This window comes from Mya arenaria, chromosome 12, assembly GCF_026914265.1.
Source record: "Mya arenaria isolate MELC-2E11 chromosome 12, ASM2691426v1".
NCBI lineage: Eukaryota > Metazoa > Mollusca > Bivalvia > Myida > Myidae > Mya > Mya arenaria.
The window spans coordinates 31,127,534-31,145,841 of NC_069133.1; the positions used below are offsets into that span (position 1 = coordinate 31,127,534).

At 34.4% G+C, this 18,308-nt stretch overlaps 1 protein-coding gene across 1 annotated transcript in view; it reads left to right on the forward strand.

The window, feature by feature from the left end:
• LOC128211652 (BTB/POZ domain-containing protein KCTD9-like) overlaps window positions 1–18,308 on the forward strand; it is a 148,580-nt gene that overhangs the window by 124,698 nt on the left and 5,574 nt on the right. The window contains exons 10-11 of the mRNA XM_052916661.1: window positions 14,066–14,171; window positions 16,521–16,654. Of these exons, the coding sequence (XP_052772621.1) occupies window positions 14,066–14,171; window positions 16,521–16,654 (240 nt within the window). The remainder of the gene's footprint in view (window positions 1–14,065; window positions 14,172–16,520; window positions 16,655–18,308) is intronic.

Genomic DNA, 18,308 nt, shown 5'->3' on the forward strand with positions numbered 1-18,308 from the left:
TGGTAAGCTAGTTGTTCATGACTAGAAGATGACCCCTATTGATTTTCAGATCAAAAGGTCAAAGGTCAAGGTTACCTTCAGGTAAAAAATGATACGTTGGCGGTGACCTTAAGCTTAAAAATGGTTTCTGCTCAATAACTTAAGAACGCTTGTACCCAGGAACTTCATTCTTGGTACGCTAGTCGGTCATGACTAGTAGATGACCCCTATTGATTTTGAGATCAGTAGGTCAAAGGTCAAGGTTGCCATGACCTTGAGTTGAAGAAATGGTTACCGCTCAGTAACTAAAGAACACTTGCACCCAAGAACTTAATACTTGGTATGCAAGTTGGTTATGTAGATGATCCCTATTGATGTTGTGATCAGTAGGTAAAAGGTCATGGTCACGATGACTGTGAGCTGAAAAATGGTTTCCGATCAATAATTGAATAACGCTTGCGCCAAGGAACTTCATACAATGCAAACTTCGTTTACATTTTCCATGATTAATCAACAACACTTTCTTCTCTTCACTATTTAATATTATCGAATAAACCAAACTTCACTGTTGGTTTGTCTCCATGCAGTCCAAAGTTACAAATTTCATGTCCATCATTTATTTTTTCTCAGCTACGACCACACAATAGGGGAGACAAGCGCTTTTTCAAAAAAGCAATCTCTAGTTATTTCTTGATGTGCCATTTTACCATTGCTTAGAATGATGTCCAGATATTACTTAGTGTCGGAGGATATTCATCACCATCAGGGATAGCTCTAGTTCAAATGATAGCAATTAATAAGACAAATGAGCATAGAAAAAGTTTTGAAGCTAGCCCTTGGCGAGTTTAATAACTTTTCAGTAGCATTAAGTTTAATAAAGCCTTCTATTAAATAGCAACAAATATGAGATTCTTTTTCCATGTTCTTCACCTAAATTGAAAAAAATATATTCTCATTTTTCGCTTAAAAGTTTGAGGTTAAATTAGAAGAATGAATTGATGACAATTCAAGTAAAATATATAAAATGGTTGTATTTCAGTCAAAACAAGAAACCTCATGTGGTTACAGATCATCCTTATAAATATTCATCCAATGAATTAAGATTTTAAGGGATGGTGTAATGGTCTGCCAATTACTCTTCTGGAGCCTTAATATAAAAAATTTAAAACTGTAAGTCAATATTCGAGGAATACTGTTTATACCCAATTAAATTCTACCTATTTCAAGATACAATAATGTAAGGAAGACTTCGATATAAGTATATCCCTATAAAAGCTCCATTCATAAGTAAAACAATATGTTACTTCCTGGTACTTCGACAGTTTATGATGTAAAATTCATGACAGTTTATTAATAAATTGTAACTAGTACATAGTTTGTCTTGTGGATTAGGTTTCTAACAATGTGCAGCCCACACACCTTTTTCTACTGTAGGTTGCTTTAAACAGAGGGTTCCATTTTTTCATGATAAGTCACAATTCCATTATGTCTTGAATTTAACAAGAGTGCTGCAGAGTGAAAGTGAGCCCTTGCCCTTTATCTTTTTAATCGATCAGTTGTAAATCGGGGCATACATCTATAATTATTACACCTTGTTGTACATGTGAAACATGTGCACCAAGTTTAATATGAATGTCTTGAATGGTTTTAGAATTATGACCAAGGTAAAAGTTTTTTGCATAATACTGCCAATGACAACAACACCAATCTTTCGAAAAACTGACAATCTAAACACTTGGCAGAATTAATACTTTATATAAGGCCTATCATGGTATTGAAAGGTATTCATGCAGTCATTGCATAGCAAATACTAAACCCAGCCTAATGGTCAAAACACAGCATTTGTGAAAATAAGAACCCGTATAATTTAAGCAATCTTAAGTTTGAGCTAAAACAGTTTATTTTTTATGCAGAGATTTGACTACTGCATTATTATTACTGGCTATCAAACTTAATAAGTCTCAGTTTTATGGCAATTCTGTCTCAGAATTTACACTGCTGTTCTTTTGTGAATGAAAGCAAATTTGAAAAAGTGAACAACTTCAAATTCCCTTTCACAATTCTTATTTTCATGTAGCTGGACTTTTCATAGAAAATGGATTGGCGAAAAACCAGGCAGGCAGGCGGAGGGGGAGGCTGGGTGTAGGAATGGGTGGGTCTGTTTTTGGCAGGTGTTAAAAAAATTTTTTTAGTGTAATAAATAAAATAGTTTTTATCCAGTCTTCATGAGAAATGGTCAGGGTAGTTTGTCAGCATGATGTCAAGACCGGTAATTTTGTGTTGAAGTTTCTTAATTCTTTCACAAGCTCATTAGTGTTCATCCAATCTTCAAGAAACTCAAAACAGAATATTTCTCAGCCTATCATTATAGGACCAGTGTGATTTAGTATGGGTCATATCAGGTAAAAACTACCAGTAAGTCACTATGTCAGATCAATAAAAAAAAATGTGTTCATATATTTAACAGTGTTTATCCAATCTTCATGGAACAACTGTTCAAAGTATTTGTCAAAATGATATTTAATAAGACCAGTGTGCATATTGGTTGTCTCCCGTCAAAAACTAGTTCAAATAGTAAGACAAAAATTGCGTTAGATTTTTTATTCCTTTCATTAATTCAACAGTGTTTATCCTGAAGCTTCTCAGCAGAATATGAGCAAGTAGTGTAAAAATGCGTCATCATTAGTAAAAAATTAGGTCGGACCTGAGTGTGAATACATGGGCCAGCAGCATTTACTCTTTCCTCTATAAACATACATCCTGCTTCAAAATCGCATTGTAGCCCGGCAGATTAAGTCAATATTAAGAAAAATCGTTCAGTTTGTGATACAAGCATCAAAATTTGCATAGTTATTCCTATAAGGTAACGTGTTCGGAAAAACCTGTAAGCCATCTTTTTTTTTCAAAATGGCGGCCATTTTCAAGATGGCCGCCAATCCCGATTGAAATAAAATAATTTAATACAAAAGTTGACCAAACAGTTCTATCTTAATGAGTTTGGTTTGTGATACAATCATCAAAATTTGCATAAGAATTCTTATTAGGCTACTTGTTTGGAAAAACCCATTAGCCATCTTTATTTTTCCTAATGGCGGCCAATTTCAAGATGGCTGCCAATCCCGATTAGAATAAATTTTTCTTAATACAAAAGTTGACCAAACAGTTCTATCTTAATGATTTTGGTTTGTGATACAATCATCAAAATTTGCGTTAGTATTCCTATTAGGTTACTTGTTCGGAAAAACCCGTTAGCCATCTTTTTCAAAATGGCGGCCCTTTTCAAGATGGCCGCCAATCCGACTGAAAGAAATTATTCTTAATACCAAAATGACTAAATAGTTCTATCATAATGCATTTGGGTTGAAACAGTACATTTGCTTTTAAAGTGAAACAAAATTATATAAAACTTTATTGAAGCTCTTACTATCACTTACGACAAAGCACAACCACTGCCGTAAAACTCAGCATGACTTTTTTTTGTGGTTTAATGTCAGCTAAATAATCTCTAGTAAAGCTAAGTGTCCCAGATGCTAAATAACAAGCCCCATACCTGTAGTCTTGTTAAATGCAGGACCAGTAAGATAATAACTAATACAATGAAAACTACAGGGACAATTAAGCCCAGTAGTCGAACATTCAAAAATGAACTCTTTTATAGGGACAGGCAAACGCCTAAACGACAATGAACTATAGACACAAGCATATAAACATCACATACACAAATACAAATACAAACACCCAAAAAAATTTTTTTCCATATAAACAAATACAAACACCAGAAACAAACCATTCTATCATCAACATTGCTTAACCGTCAAATGATGGGATACCTTCCTGAAACGGTCAGTGAAACAAAAGTGCACTTGAACTCGAGTTTAATGTTTAACTTGTTAGTATGGCCATAACCTCACTGTTGTCCCTCATCATGTATGAGAAATTACTTAATTAAAATATATAAGCCTCATTAGAGCACACACCAATTTGAAAACAGTATAGAATAATGCAAAAAAATAACATATACACTGATGAATTAATTTCAAGTACCAGGGACCAGATACCAACATCGTCTGTCAATGAAGCAATCAAGCCGTTACAACAGTGCAAGCTCTTAAGAGATACTTTATAGTAATTCAAAGACAACTATCTGACATAGCTCGCCTTAACAAGGTTTAAAATGTTGTCTTCATTTAGTCATATAATGAAAGTATCATTGTACAAACAAGATGGAAAAACATAATCTACGCATTAGCAAAACAGTGTCATTGGCTGAAAAAAAACGTGAAGACAAGTTTGGCATTATGTCTTGGGTCTGCATATTGAACTGGCGGCATTTCAGTCCACTGGACCCATCAAATTATGAGATGGATCGGAGCCGTTGATGAGGCAGGGACTACTTCCTCAGGGACAGCAAAATGCTTTCTTCCTGCTTCAAGTGCCACTAGGACCCGGCAAATGTACCAGCTTACAGCTAGCACTCTCTTCAATCTACTTAAAGAAGCCTACAGGCTGTACAATGTCAGTGAGTGTGCAGGGCCTAATGAACATATGTATCGTTGACTGCTGTAAAAGGCGCAAAACTAAAAGATCACTATATCAATTTAGAAATCTAGTGTTGACATTGGAATTAATAATCTTGTCCTTGGTCTGATCATTCCGTGAAGCAGATTTTACTTTATGCCATTAATTGTTGTGCGTGCAGATACCACTCTCTTTTGCAAACAACAATGTAAACTATGCGCGATGGCTCCCCATACACCTCAGACACATGATGGTGCTTCATACACATCCTCAGCTATGCGCAGAATTCCATAACGGGATATCTGTTGTTCACAAATCTAATCGTGAATTTTCAGCGTGGCCTATTGACCAAGCTCATGAGAAAGCTAGTGCTGTTATCAAAGGTAATGGTGGTGCCATTTTTGTGACTGAAGACCCATCCGAACTATGACGGTGGATGGTGCCATGGTGCTGAAGCTGATGTCAGTCAGTATGAATTGACATTTGAAGTCATGGATGCAAATAAAAATACCAGACATTACGAACAGAAAGAACATACACAAAAGGCCTTCGTTGAACATTCAGAAGCTGTACACTAAAATGATATGGGCAATGCTACTACTGGGGAGAATAAGAATATTTTTTACACTGGATACAACATGTTTTGCACATCTTAATGCTGCTGAAATGGTTGCTTCTCATTATGATCACGTTAAAACTCGCTTCAATAAGTTCCTGTAAGGGATTGATACAGTGCTCATTTTATTAGCCAAACAAGAAGAAAACAACATATTTCTTTCGGCAAAAGCCAGAGCCGATAGAGGATGCTTCATATGGGAAAATCTTAATAAGGACGACTGTCGTCTGTTTTCTACACTTATTCTGCCTTTCTTGAGAATGTGACCGTTTTTTCTTCAGCATAAAAATCGGTCTTTTCCCACTGCACTGAGTGATAATGATAATCTCCATAGCTGCCTGAAATCGCAACCTGGGTCAATTCTAGAGGCTGGTGTCATCAATTTTGCCAAATCGACTTTAATATGCATCACTAGAAGTAGTCTCAAAAGTACAAGCACGCAGTTGTACTTACGCGGGAAAAGATATTCTGTTTGACCTATACTGGTCCTCTACTTTAAAATCTGAAACACGGACAATGCGAGGCATAGGAACTAGACGCAGAGTGACTGACAAAGAAAATCCCACAATATTGGCGTAGCGTCTTGAGAGATAACATGCAACAAGCGTGAGCTATTCAACTTTCTGGTGGATAATTTTGTGAAGATGTGTCCAAATAATAGTTAACAGTTGTGGTCACTCAAGGAGATGGTGTTGTCTGCAATAAGTCTTGAAGGACACAAACATTGCAAAAGGAAGCAGACACAATCATGAATATTCTTGGACGCAGAACACACAGCAGCAGACAGTTACAAAACCATTATGATTAAAGCCAGCTACACATACATTCTTGTCATTGCGGTCAATGTTATGCCAATTTTATAGCTTCTTGATGTAGAATAGCTGCGGGATGCATTTGGTCAAGGATAACACTTGAGGTTCCATACATGATATAAGTGTTTCTATTGGCCGAGAAATCCAACAGCCTTCTATTTTTCCATACTTTTATTGAATGTGATGTCGTATCTGCATTCTGCTGACAAGGGAAATAGAGTGCATGACAAACATGGAATGTATGCTTCTATTATTTTTTTTATAAAACTCACCAACAATTGACAAAAAAGGATCATACTATTCATAAAAAGTTCGAAGTTACTATGTGATAGTTCTAGCGCCACTGATAGTATTGACGAAATAAGACTGACATTGCTTGCTCAAAAACAAAGGTCATATTAATCAATTTCTCTAATGCAAGAAGCTTTTATTCAACAGGTTGAGCGTGCTGCAATACTAGGCAATTTGCATATGGGGCCTATCAACTATATGTTAAATGGAAATCGAAAGCCCTGCTGACAAGGGCTTGAAAAAGCACTGATGTGTGGCAAATCTTTTGGACAGCTCTTTTACCAAGTGGAAGTGTTATCGATTTAGACTCCCGCATACAGCTCCGTGTTAATTGTGCAGGCTAGAATGTATTCAAAGTCAACTTGTTCTTAAATAAAAAGAAAAAATAACAGAGAAAAGGCTGAAAAAAATATAGAAAAAAGCTTATATTTTTTTAATGAAACACATAAATACAAAAATATACATCACTACCTGGGAAATCAATATTTTAATTTTTGTAAATCTTTTTTTTTTTTTAAATATGCATTAAATAAATAATTTCTGATCACAACCCGTTTAGTTTGGTCATGCATGTCAAGTTAAAAAATAAAAACAGTAACGATTAACTTGAATGGCGACCATTTTGAAAAAAAAATAGCGGCCATTTTTAATTTTACGTGGCTAACGGGATTTTCCGAATAAGTTGATCCAAAAGAGTCTCCATGTCAATTTTGGTGCTTGTACCACAATGTGAACGATTTTTTCACTAATCTGACGGGCTATTGGTCCAAATGAAAAATCTGGCATTAATTTGGTTTTCCCTTGTCTTTCAAATCATTTACTTTGCATAATTCCAAAGTAACATTTGAAAGACCAAATAGTTTTAGTTTCATGTTTGCCATCAAAACAATACAAATCAAAGTGCTGAAAGCACTGATGGACTAGGGCTTCATTTAGGGGAATGTTGATAACCATGTTCTAAGCATTAAACAAATCGGCTCACATCACAAGGGGTCACTGTTTAATGGGGTAGCTTAAACTTTAGACTAAAACTGCTTGCAAGCTGCAAAGGATATTTTAAAAGCGTGGGTAGGGGGGGGGGGGGGGGGGGGGCTAAAGTGTTTAATCAGATAAAGTCATAGTTCTTTTGAAAATCTCAATGTCGTTAAATCAGACCTACACAAATTAATTTACGTGGTTGGCGTATGTTAACCAAAGTACACATACTTGTTTAATTTGATTAAATCATTTTATATCAAAGGTTTGTTATTTGCAGTTTCAGAGAAGATTTTCAATGATGTAATTATATCCTATATAGAAAACCTGTCACCTCTTTTTCAGGGGAGCTTTAAACCACAGGGCCATACTTTGGATAATATTTGTAAAAGACATCAATAAATGCAACAGTAGGCCATTCTTGTATTGTCCTCTGTCTCTGTCCTGATAGCTCCCTATATCAATAGTTGCAAATGGTTGTAGGTTCATGGTTCTCCTGGTCATTGGTCATACAGAAAGATGTTGAATGTAGAATCAAGAAGCTTTCATTTCAGGCACTCCGAATTGAATAGAACTGTAACATTTGGAGTGCCTAGAATTTGTAAGATTCCTAGGCAACATGTATCAGGTGTTGCAGTACATTTACTTTACTACAAATACTTTTACCCGTCCTTGTAAATCTAAAAAAGCTTTCATTTCCCAAAAGTAGTTCATTTATTAAACTATAATAAGGTTGCTAAATCAGAGTTTGAATAATTCTGATATCTAGATGTGCCTTTAATTGCAGCAATTTAATGTCCAACTCATGATGTCAATTGAGCTGGTTAAGCAATACTGCATTTCCTTGGTGTGGGGATTGCATTATATACTTGAATAAACAAACAGTTTTTGCGTTGGAAAGTACAATGTATTGACAATGTTACATGCAATTTTCTTGACCTGACTCCATCCAAGCCTTAAATCTTAGATCAACATGTACTTGGGGCTATGTGTTTTATCAATGAGAACTATAAATTATGTTCAATTTAGTGCCACTTATGATATATCATTCCAAATACAAAAACACTAGCATTTTCTTTAAAACCACTAGCATTAATATCCTATGTTATGATAAAACCATTGCCAAGGTGGTAATTTGAAAACACTAGAAATTTTATCTGGTCAGGGTTTGACATAGTCTTTCTAGGCAGCTGGACTTGTTTTGCAGTTACTTTGAAAATCTTCAAAAGCTAAACTGATCAAGACTGGAGCAAAATCTTCACAATACCAAAAGGGATTTTAAAGACTTACCAGATCATTCTCATATCACCAATACCATTAGTTTTTATCTACAAACTTAAGTCAACATAAAAATGTTTTACATTAATATTGCAATGAATAAAACATATTGCAATAGCATAGCAATCAAGCCTAAACATGAGATTTCAACATTTTCCAGATAAACAATAAATAAGTTTACTTAATAATTTTCTCGATACTTACACAAGCTGGAAAATGGTCTCTTTTTGAATACTTCACATATTTCATGGCTTTCATCATTCAAACTAACATTTCGCTTGTTATTTCAATATTCAATGATTTGGTAAACATTCATAAATGATGGTTAAAATTAAGATTCATACTAATCATGCCTACCAAAAACACCTGACTGACCAATAAGAATCCAATTTCGGCAGGGCTTATTGGTGGTTCAGTGAAATCAACCATGACCTCCCACAATCTGCACTGATCAACAGTAAATGCAGTTTCCATTGTTCTTATTTTCATAAAGTTAGAAAACAACTGCAGTGAATAAAATTTATTCCTTATCACTGAGAGAAAGTTTAGAATGAACGAAGCCGACGGTTACATTTAGTGGGATATCAAATCCTACAAACGTATTCATCATTTTATGTAACCGTATTTAGTATAAATGTTAAAGTTTTGAAAGTCTAAAAAGTTTCAATTTTTGTATATTTTGTGCTTCATTTAATTTCATTGAAATTTGTTTTTCTTAGTGTTCAATCCCAAGCATACTTGTTCACATTTAAGTGCAAGAAAAGTCTCTAAATTATGATCTGAATAAATTTTTATATTAATGTTAGGTCACATAAAAGATAAACCATGTATTGTGCTTTTTAAAAATAACAGTTTTTCATCTGTTTAAAATTATTTCAAATGCTGTGCATTGAAATTTGATTTTGAGTTTAAACTATGACAGGAATAATTCAAGGGAATGTTTTTTTGTGATTTCTAGCATTTAAATTATCTGAATCGCATGAATATTTATAAATTACGTAAGGTACCGGGTATTCTCAAATTGGTCACACTTGTTGAACTTTGTACTGTCTTCTTTTTGTCTGTCTCAAATTTAATACAGCATTGGCTTCACCTGTTGTTTATTAAAGGGACTGTACACCAGAATGGCACCAAAAAAGTTGGATTTTTTTCTTTAACGAATCTAAGGACAATTTTTTAATAAACTATTTTACTCTTTGATATCGTTATTGTAAATAAAATACCAAAATGTAAAAAAATTGCAGTGCAGTGTCGAATCCACTATGCTATGAAGACTGGGTGGAATTTCCAGATATATACCTAACTCGCTTAAATCACGTAATAACATCAACGGCAGATTACGCATAAGGAATGAATTATACTCGGTAGACATACAATGTACTTAGTAATCTTTTTTTAATGGAAAAACACGAAATAACTGCTATTAATAAATCATTTGTAAACTATGTGCATCATCAGTTAGTAAGTTTCAATGCATTAATTTGGTACCAAGTTAATGTCAGGTTTCTTTCTATAAAAAAGAAAGTTTTTTCTTTTTCATTATTAACTGAGTACAGCCCATTTAAAATGTACCTTATAATGTCTGTGACTTATCAAATATTTAATAGTAATGGTCTGCAAGCAAGATTTGTTTGAATTATCAAGGTTTTAAACTGCATTGTGTATGCGATTGGAAAGCTAATCTTGAAAGCTCCCTTAGTATAATTTTTTTAAAATAACATAGACCCTGCAAGGTACTCATATTTGGATGATTCATAAAGATTTGCACAGTTATTTATGTATAATTGCATTTATTGATACAGGTTACCTTTTTCAAATCTATGATTTAGATTGCAAAGTATAACTTATATAAATAAATATATATTCTTAACTTCTAATAAGTAATTAGTTAATTTGTCAACTTTCGGTCCAGCCAACCCAAGCTAAAATCCCCGCCCTGCAGGGATGATCTGATGGCAAAGTCCCCACCAAATCCCCCCCCCCCCCCCCCCCCCAGCACCCAAGGGACATTAGGTTAAGCCACATCCGCACTGTATTTTCCACGAAGACCCGATACTGCGGGCCACCTGAAAGGTAAAAGCACGGCCCATTTCCCCGGTATACCCCCGGATGTCGGGGCCCTTGTTACAATTGACTGGTGCATGCTGATCCATAGTAATCCAATCTCATGCCAAGACGCTTTCTGGTCTGACATCTCCAGGTAAGTTATTCTTCAGCATAAAAAAGCCTGGACAGCATTTGAGAAAGACTGTTGTGAGGTTAAATCTTCATTACTTCACTATGCCACAACATTGGGTGATTACTGATTTTCATTCTTGGCGAGGAAACAAAAAGTGAGCTCAAAGCGTCTTCAGAAAAAGAACTTTATGCACCAGTCAAATGTAACCACGCCCGCCCCCCCCCCCCCCCTCCAGGTCTGGGGAATACTTTGACTTTCAGTCCAACCAATCCCCTATAAAATCCCTGCCCTACCCTGCGGGAACGAACTGGTGGTAAAATCCCTGCCAAATAACCTCGCACCCCAAGGATCTTAGGTAAGGGTAATTTCCCGCTATATTTTGCGGGAAGACAAAACCACCGTAATCATCAGGCACTGCGAGGACACCGCTGAAAGGTGAAAACGCTGCCCTTTTCCCTAGTATACCCCGAGGGGGTGGTAACAATTGACTGGCGCATAATAAGAGTAGAAATCAAAAGTGAGCAGGCAAATGGCGATGGTTTATCACACAATGTCATTGAACAAAATGTACTTACACTTAGAATGGCTCCAAGACATTTCTATGCACATAGGTAAACACTCATCATATTCATAAGCCAGATGCTATGCACATATTCATACATTTGGCTTCATTTAAAATGAAACTATAAATAAGTATGCGCATATTTGATATTTCTTTATCTCCATTTTGCAAAATTGAAATCACATGATTTTATCAAACAAACTTGTATTGCTTGAAATTCTACGTGTCAAATTAAACATGCTATCCACGGTAAGATGACAATAAATCCGTTTGATGGTGGTAATCATTCAATGGCGACTTTATTGATAAATTTCATCAATATAACACGTATAAAATTCACATCATCAGCATCCGGAATTAGTGATAACATGTACATGTGTGAATCATTGGACCGCTCTGATCAGAGTGACTGAGTCAATACAGTAGACTGGTACCCGAATTTACTTTTCCTCAAGAACACAAGTTATAACGTTATACAGGTACGCGGCATATGGTTTTTTTTATTTTACATTAATAGTATTTAAACAATCAATACCAAAAATCATGCTGTATTTAAAAAAGTGCTGAGTGACATGCAATGATTAGAAAAAATAAACTTTGTATTTACGGCAACATGCAAATTATGTCGAAAAAAAGAACAGCCCTGTTAATAAATTAATACCAACATTCTATACAAAGGATAACAATACTTTTTAAAAAAAACAACAACAAATATCTTGGTTGTTTACTACTTAGACCGCAAGCTTGATTCGTTTTACGTACCCACAAGACATTTCGAATGCGCGACGGGCACTGTGGTTAGCTGATACTGGTCTTTTTTCGGATAAAAGAGAAAGCGGCTACCAGTCTATCAATCAAGAGCTTTGAATGGAAAATGTCGATGCATACTTTTCCAATATGTTCATATTCTTATTGCATTTAATCTGACCGTATGCAAGAACATTCATGTAGTTAACCCGATTAACTCACTCGCTACGTACCCATTTCTTGTGCTTCATTAAAAGAACATACAATTAGCTTGTCTTGTTAGGAGAACTATTTTTATTGGATGTTTTCATTGTAATCAGTTCTGGTACTACTTTGATTATTCAAATTTGCTAACGGCAATCCGATCAAAATACAGCGTATGAATACATTACGTCAGTGAACCCCCAGATTCGGCTTGAAAATGCAGACATCGCGATTACGGCTATGAACTAGGCCACAAGTGCCCTAGTCTAAAAAGAGAACATTTCTTATAAATGATATTTAATTTTGATTAAACATAAATAAGGGGACCACAAAGATCATCACCTCAAATGCAAAAGAAAGCAATAACAGTGTTAGCAAAACTTACAGGGTTCATACCTCCAAGTTTTAATGGTGTTAAGGGCCTTCCACATTGCAAAAGTTGGTCACCATCATCATCAGAGGCCAAAAATGAAATATTTAGTTTTGAGGAACAATCTTTTTTGGGAGTAAAACATACATTCTTTGTGACAAGTTTTGGTTAAGTTAGGTGTTGACCAAATTTTACGAAAGAAGATTTTATCAGATATTGAATATTAAATAGCACTCATACTTTTTTAGGAAATGTCTGTCGACATTATATATTTGTGGTTTTTTTTGGCAAAATCCCCAAGACTACAAATGTACCTAACCAACAATGTCTTGTGGGTTCTTGATGATAATCTTTTAGTAAAAAAGATATTCAATATAATAATGAAAAATAATGGGTTAAATTCATTTTCTGGTTTCAAAAATGCAAATTTCTTTCTCAGCATAGCTGCAATCACCACAAACTCTCGAGAGATTGTTGATTGGGTAGTACTGACAATTTTGTCACATAAACATATTCATTTTGTATTAAGACATTTCCGGAAAAAATGTAAATGCTTTTTGACTGGAAATCTGATCAAATAAATCATCGTAAAATTTGCTCCCAATTGCAGCTACCCATGTTGCGACTGGTTTATGAATTGTGCTTGCTAAATATTGAACCTCAAAACTAAATTAAAATTGATTTTTTTAATCATATATAGTTTTGGTCCTTTTAACGACTTTTGCACTGTGGAAGGCCCTTTAAGACAAATAATCACTTATTAGAGGTTAATGACAAAATGATACTGGTAGTTCAAGTTCATGCCTTTGGTATATTTATTATGTGATATGTATGTATGAATATATCTGTGGCTGAAATTTTGAAGATTCATCTGGAATAGAATGACAAGATGTTTTTGGGGAGCATCCATCAGGTTTTCAGACACATTTTACTTTTACATTCACTGAGGGCTTTTTGCCAATTTGGAAAGGACATCACCTTTAGATGTAATTTTGCAGATTAAGCATGAATGGTGCAGTATCAGGGATCCATACATGCCATATTTCTGAGAGGTTTCCAATGGGATTTTGGTCTGAATTCCAGGGGATTTTGATATTACACCAGGGGATTTTTACGTAGCAAAATTTAGATCAATATCTACATTTATGAATTAAGAATAAATACAAAAATACACTCTAATTACTATAATTTTTGGCATTAGTCATCATTGTCCTTCATGGAATTTCACACTCATGATATTATGGATGCTTTCCACTGTCAACCTTGAACTAGTTTTAAAAAAAAATCCAGGCGATATGGATCCCTCGGCAGGAGACCAGGGGATATGTCGGAATCCGGGTGATATGGCATGTATAGTGATTGAGTATACCATTTCTAAGGTCAAATAGTAGAGTGGCAATTGACTAGGGGTTAAGACATATCAAGATGTTGTCCACTTACTTGGAGTGGACAACACTTCTTAGATGTAATTTGAATAAAGGTGCATCAAGAAGCAAACATCATTTTCACTGACAAGTTTAAGCTTTATTTTTAGAGCGCAAACCTATTGGGGGTGAAGATGCTGTGTGCTAACATGGAAGGGACATCACTGCATAGCTGTAATTTTGAGGATCCAGCGGGAACTAGGGCCAATATGGAAGGTACATGTCATGGTGTTTATTAACCAGGTTTTTGTTTTGAAAATAATAAAAAAAATCTAATATTTCTTTCTATTTTATTTAACTTAATGTTTATTGATTATACAATCACAGATATAATACAAACATTTTGTACCAGGTTCTTCTCTGAATTGGTCGACTGGAGTAGTTGAACTAGAATCTGACATTTTAAGTTATTCTTTGACTGTGCCCATTTGGGATTGTTATCAAATCAATAAAATCTTTGTTTTATACATAAACAAAAAATCACAAGCTTAAATAATAAATGTCTCTTCAAACAAAAACATAAAGAAACAACTTTTTTAATTCACACTCACCAATTATATCCAAATAATGACGGTTTGAAATTTTGACACGCTTGGTAATTTAGCGACATGTGGTAAACTGTCATTTTTTCGCAGATCGATCAGCAGTTTGACATAAAGAACAAAGAAAATGTGTGAAATTCGACCACAGGGACTGAAATATGACTTCGACATAGCGAAATATCAAGATAGAAAAATTGACATAAGCAGATATTCGAACTATTTTATATAGAAAAAGAAGGAATATATTATGGACTGGGGAAAAAGTTCAGCACAATGGTGAAATCGAGATATCAGAGCAAGTTTGGACTGTATTTTCTTAAAACAGTAAAATGTCATGAGTAAATGGACTGTATTTTCTTAAAATAGTAAAATGTCCCTTGATGACTGTATAAATCAATGACAGCATCTATTTATTGCATTTATCAAGACCAACATTTATGTTGGAAAAAATTAAAATGAAGAAATTCAAAATATAGTTGCAATGAGTTGACTAGGTATACTGTGAAAACCTGTATATAAAAAACCCCTGATCTGACTTCACTTCCAATGCATGAAAATGACAGCATTTCACTGTTAGTTTATATTGAAGTTTGATGGCAATGTTGGAGAGACTCCACAGATCAGTTTAGAGCAGTCCAGCAAACTTAATACCCATCCAATTATTAACAGTTCATATAGCTGATATAAAATGATAGACGTTTGAGAACAATAGAAATATATATGGGAATTAATTTTGTGTGTGTGTCATAAGATCTTAGACATTCTATAATATATGCCTGTGCCAGTTGTCTGATTTCTCCACCACAAAAGCAGGAGAAAGAAAATGTTTACATAGAAGTGTTTATTAGAAACAAAGAACTGATTGTTTGTGTCTGGAAAGATCTACAGTCCAAATGACTTATAGTTTGCTTGTATCAATATCATTAATTATTGCTCAAAATAACTGGTGGCATTTTAATTGAGATTGTTTGATAGTATTCTTTGTTAATCAACTGATTTCAACATACTGTGAAAACAGCCTTCATCCTGTTGACATTCTGTGACTAGAAATGTTATTGATGTTTATGAAATATATCCTTAACTGCCAGTTTTAATTTGATAAACATTGACCTTTTACTTGATTAATTATAATATCCTATTGTTGTAAGAATAAGAATTATTATACCAGTACTTTGATATGTCCATACCAACATTATCTTTATGAGGTTTTTTCCTTCTTAATAAAATAGCTCATAAGCAGGTGTTTTATACAAACAGCCCCTAAACTCGTCAGTAAAACCCATAAACCTTAGGTATTTTTATGTTCAATTAAGTTGCTTGGTCTGGCATATATTCCTGGTGTAGCTAATTACTGGTCATATAACGGTAATCATTTTCAGTGCTTCTGAAAGTCATATAAGTCATTAACTTCATAACAATTTCAACTTGATCATCCCTTTTTTAAGAGCATTTATATCCCTGAATCAAGTAAGAAAAATGGTGAACACCTTATATGTGAACCTCTGGCAATGTCAGAGAGGAAGATTTAGGTCTCTGAGCTGGTAGATTAGGTTCAAAAGGGGGGTCTCAAAAGCAGTAGATTTTACCTACCGCTGGTTGAGTTAACATGTCTGCTGAAGGGATTTTAATACTTTCATTTTATAAAGGAACACAATTTTAAGACCAAACTTATAAATTCAAAGTTATTGTCACAAATGAAAGAGAAGTGGAGGAGTCACTATTTTAACATATAAGTGTTAGTGTGTATTTTACATGAAATAAATAAAAATAAAGTCTTAGGAAATTTGCACATACTTACAATAATCATATAATAAAAGTTTGACAGTTGAGATACTTAAATTAGAAAAATGACTGAAGTCTTCCGGAAATAACTTTTAGATGTTTAATGAATACCTGCCGAGTGTCTTAACTCAACTCCAGTTTGTGTGTCAAGAGTCATTATTTGAAAAGATGTGACTGTATATGTTCTGTGCTTTGATTACATTAATGTAACATGATAATTAATAATAAATAACTATTTTAGGGGCGCTTATGAAGAGCGTCAACCTTGAAGGAAGCCACATGGCTGGTGTTAATCTCCGTGTAGCCAACCTGAAGAATGCCAACCTCCAGAACTGTGATCTACGTGGAGCTGTGTTGGCAGGAGCAGATCTAGAGGTATTGTGAAAGCATTTCATTTTTAGCTTGTCTGTTTTTCCAAAAATAACAACATAGCATTGTTGTCAGTATCTTCATTATTCTAAAACAGCCACCATGGCCATAGCATATTCACATATACTTCGTAATCATAAATATTAGTGGGAAATTAATTTTCGTGGATTTCTTGGGTTGGCTTATCCACGAATTCCCGATCCCAAGGAAAATTTGACCTTTAATTCTGAAATCATACTGTCTATGTTAAAAGGTATACATCTATTCATAAAATATACATGGTTGTGGTATACAACTTGTAAGTACCTAAATTCTTATTTTACTGTTAATATGGTTTTTATTATATATTATTTAACAACAATGATAATAAATTAAAGTAAATTATAATTACTTGCATTCAGTTTTTTGTATCATATTGCTGGATCATTAAAACAAGCTGTCAGATTATCAAACTCAATCCTGTGCAGCACATATAAAATGTGCGGATTATTAACCTCATTGCTACTTGATTTTGTTTCTAGGATCAAATTTGTATTCGATTATTTAATTAAACACCCTTGTTATTTTTTAAACTGCAGCAATGAAATTTGAACCATGTGTACAGTTTTGAAAACAAATATCAATGTTATCATTGGATGTCCTTAACTGAGACATTTCAACCCACTTTCTTCTTTTTGAAGGAAGAGTTTATGGATACGTTTCATGGGATTGCCTTTGGGGTCCCTAGAGTCAAGGCCAAGGTCACTGTTACTAAAAATAGAAAAACTGTTGAATCTAAATAACTTTAGTTAGGGTTGACATATCTTGACCAAACTTGGTCTATATGAAGAGTTTATGGAAACCTTTCATGGGATTGCATTTGGGGTCCCTAGGGTCAAGGTCAAGGTCACTGTTTCTAAAAATAGAAAAACGGTTGAAACTGAAAAACTTTAGTTAGGGTTGACATTTCTTGACCAAACTTGGTCTATATGAAGAATTTATGGAAATCTTTCATTGGGATTGCGTTTGGGGTCCTTAGAGTCAAGGCCAAGGTCACTGTTACTAAAAATAGAAAAACGGTTGAAACCGAATAACTTAAGTTAGGGTTGACATATCTTGACCAAACTTGGTCTATATGAAGAGTTTATGGATACCTTTCATGGGATTGCATTTGGGGTCCCTAGGGTCAAGGTCACTGTTTCTAAAAATAGAAAAACAGTTGAAACTGAATAACTTTTTTAAGGGTCCACATATCTTGACCAAACTTGGTATAAAGGAAGAATTTATGGAGACCTTTCATGGGATTGCATTTGGGGTCTATAGGGTAAAGGTCACTGTTACTAAAAATAGAAAAACAGTTGAAACTGAATAACTTTAGTTAAGGTTGACATATCTTGACCCAACTTTGTATAAAGGAAGAGTTTATGGAAACCTTTCATGAGATTGCGTTTGGGGTCCCTAGGGTCAAGGTCAAGGTCACTGTTACTTAAAATAGAAAAACAGTTGAAACTGAATATCTTAAGTCAGTGTTCACATATCTTGACCAAACTTGGTATAAAGGAAGAGTTTAATGATACCTTTCATGAGATTGCGTTTGGGGTTCCTAGGGTCAAGGTCAAGGTCACTGTTACTAAAAATAGAAAAATGGTTGAAATTGAATAGCTTTTGTCAGGGTTCACAT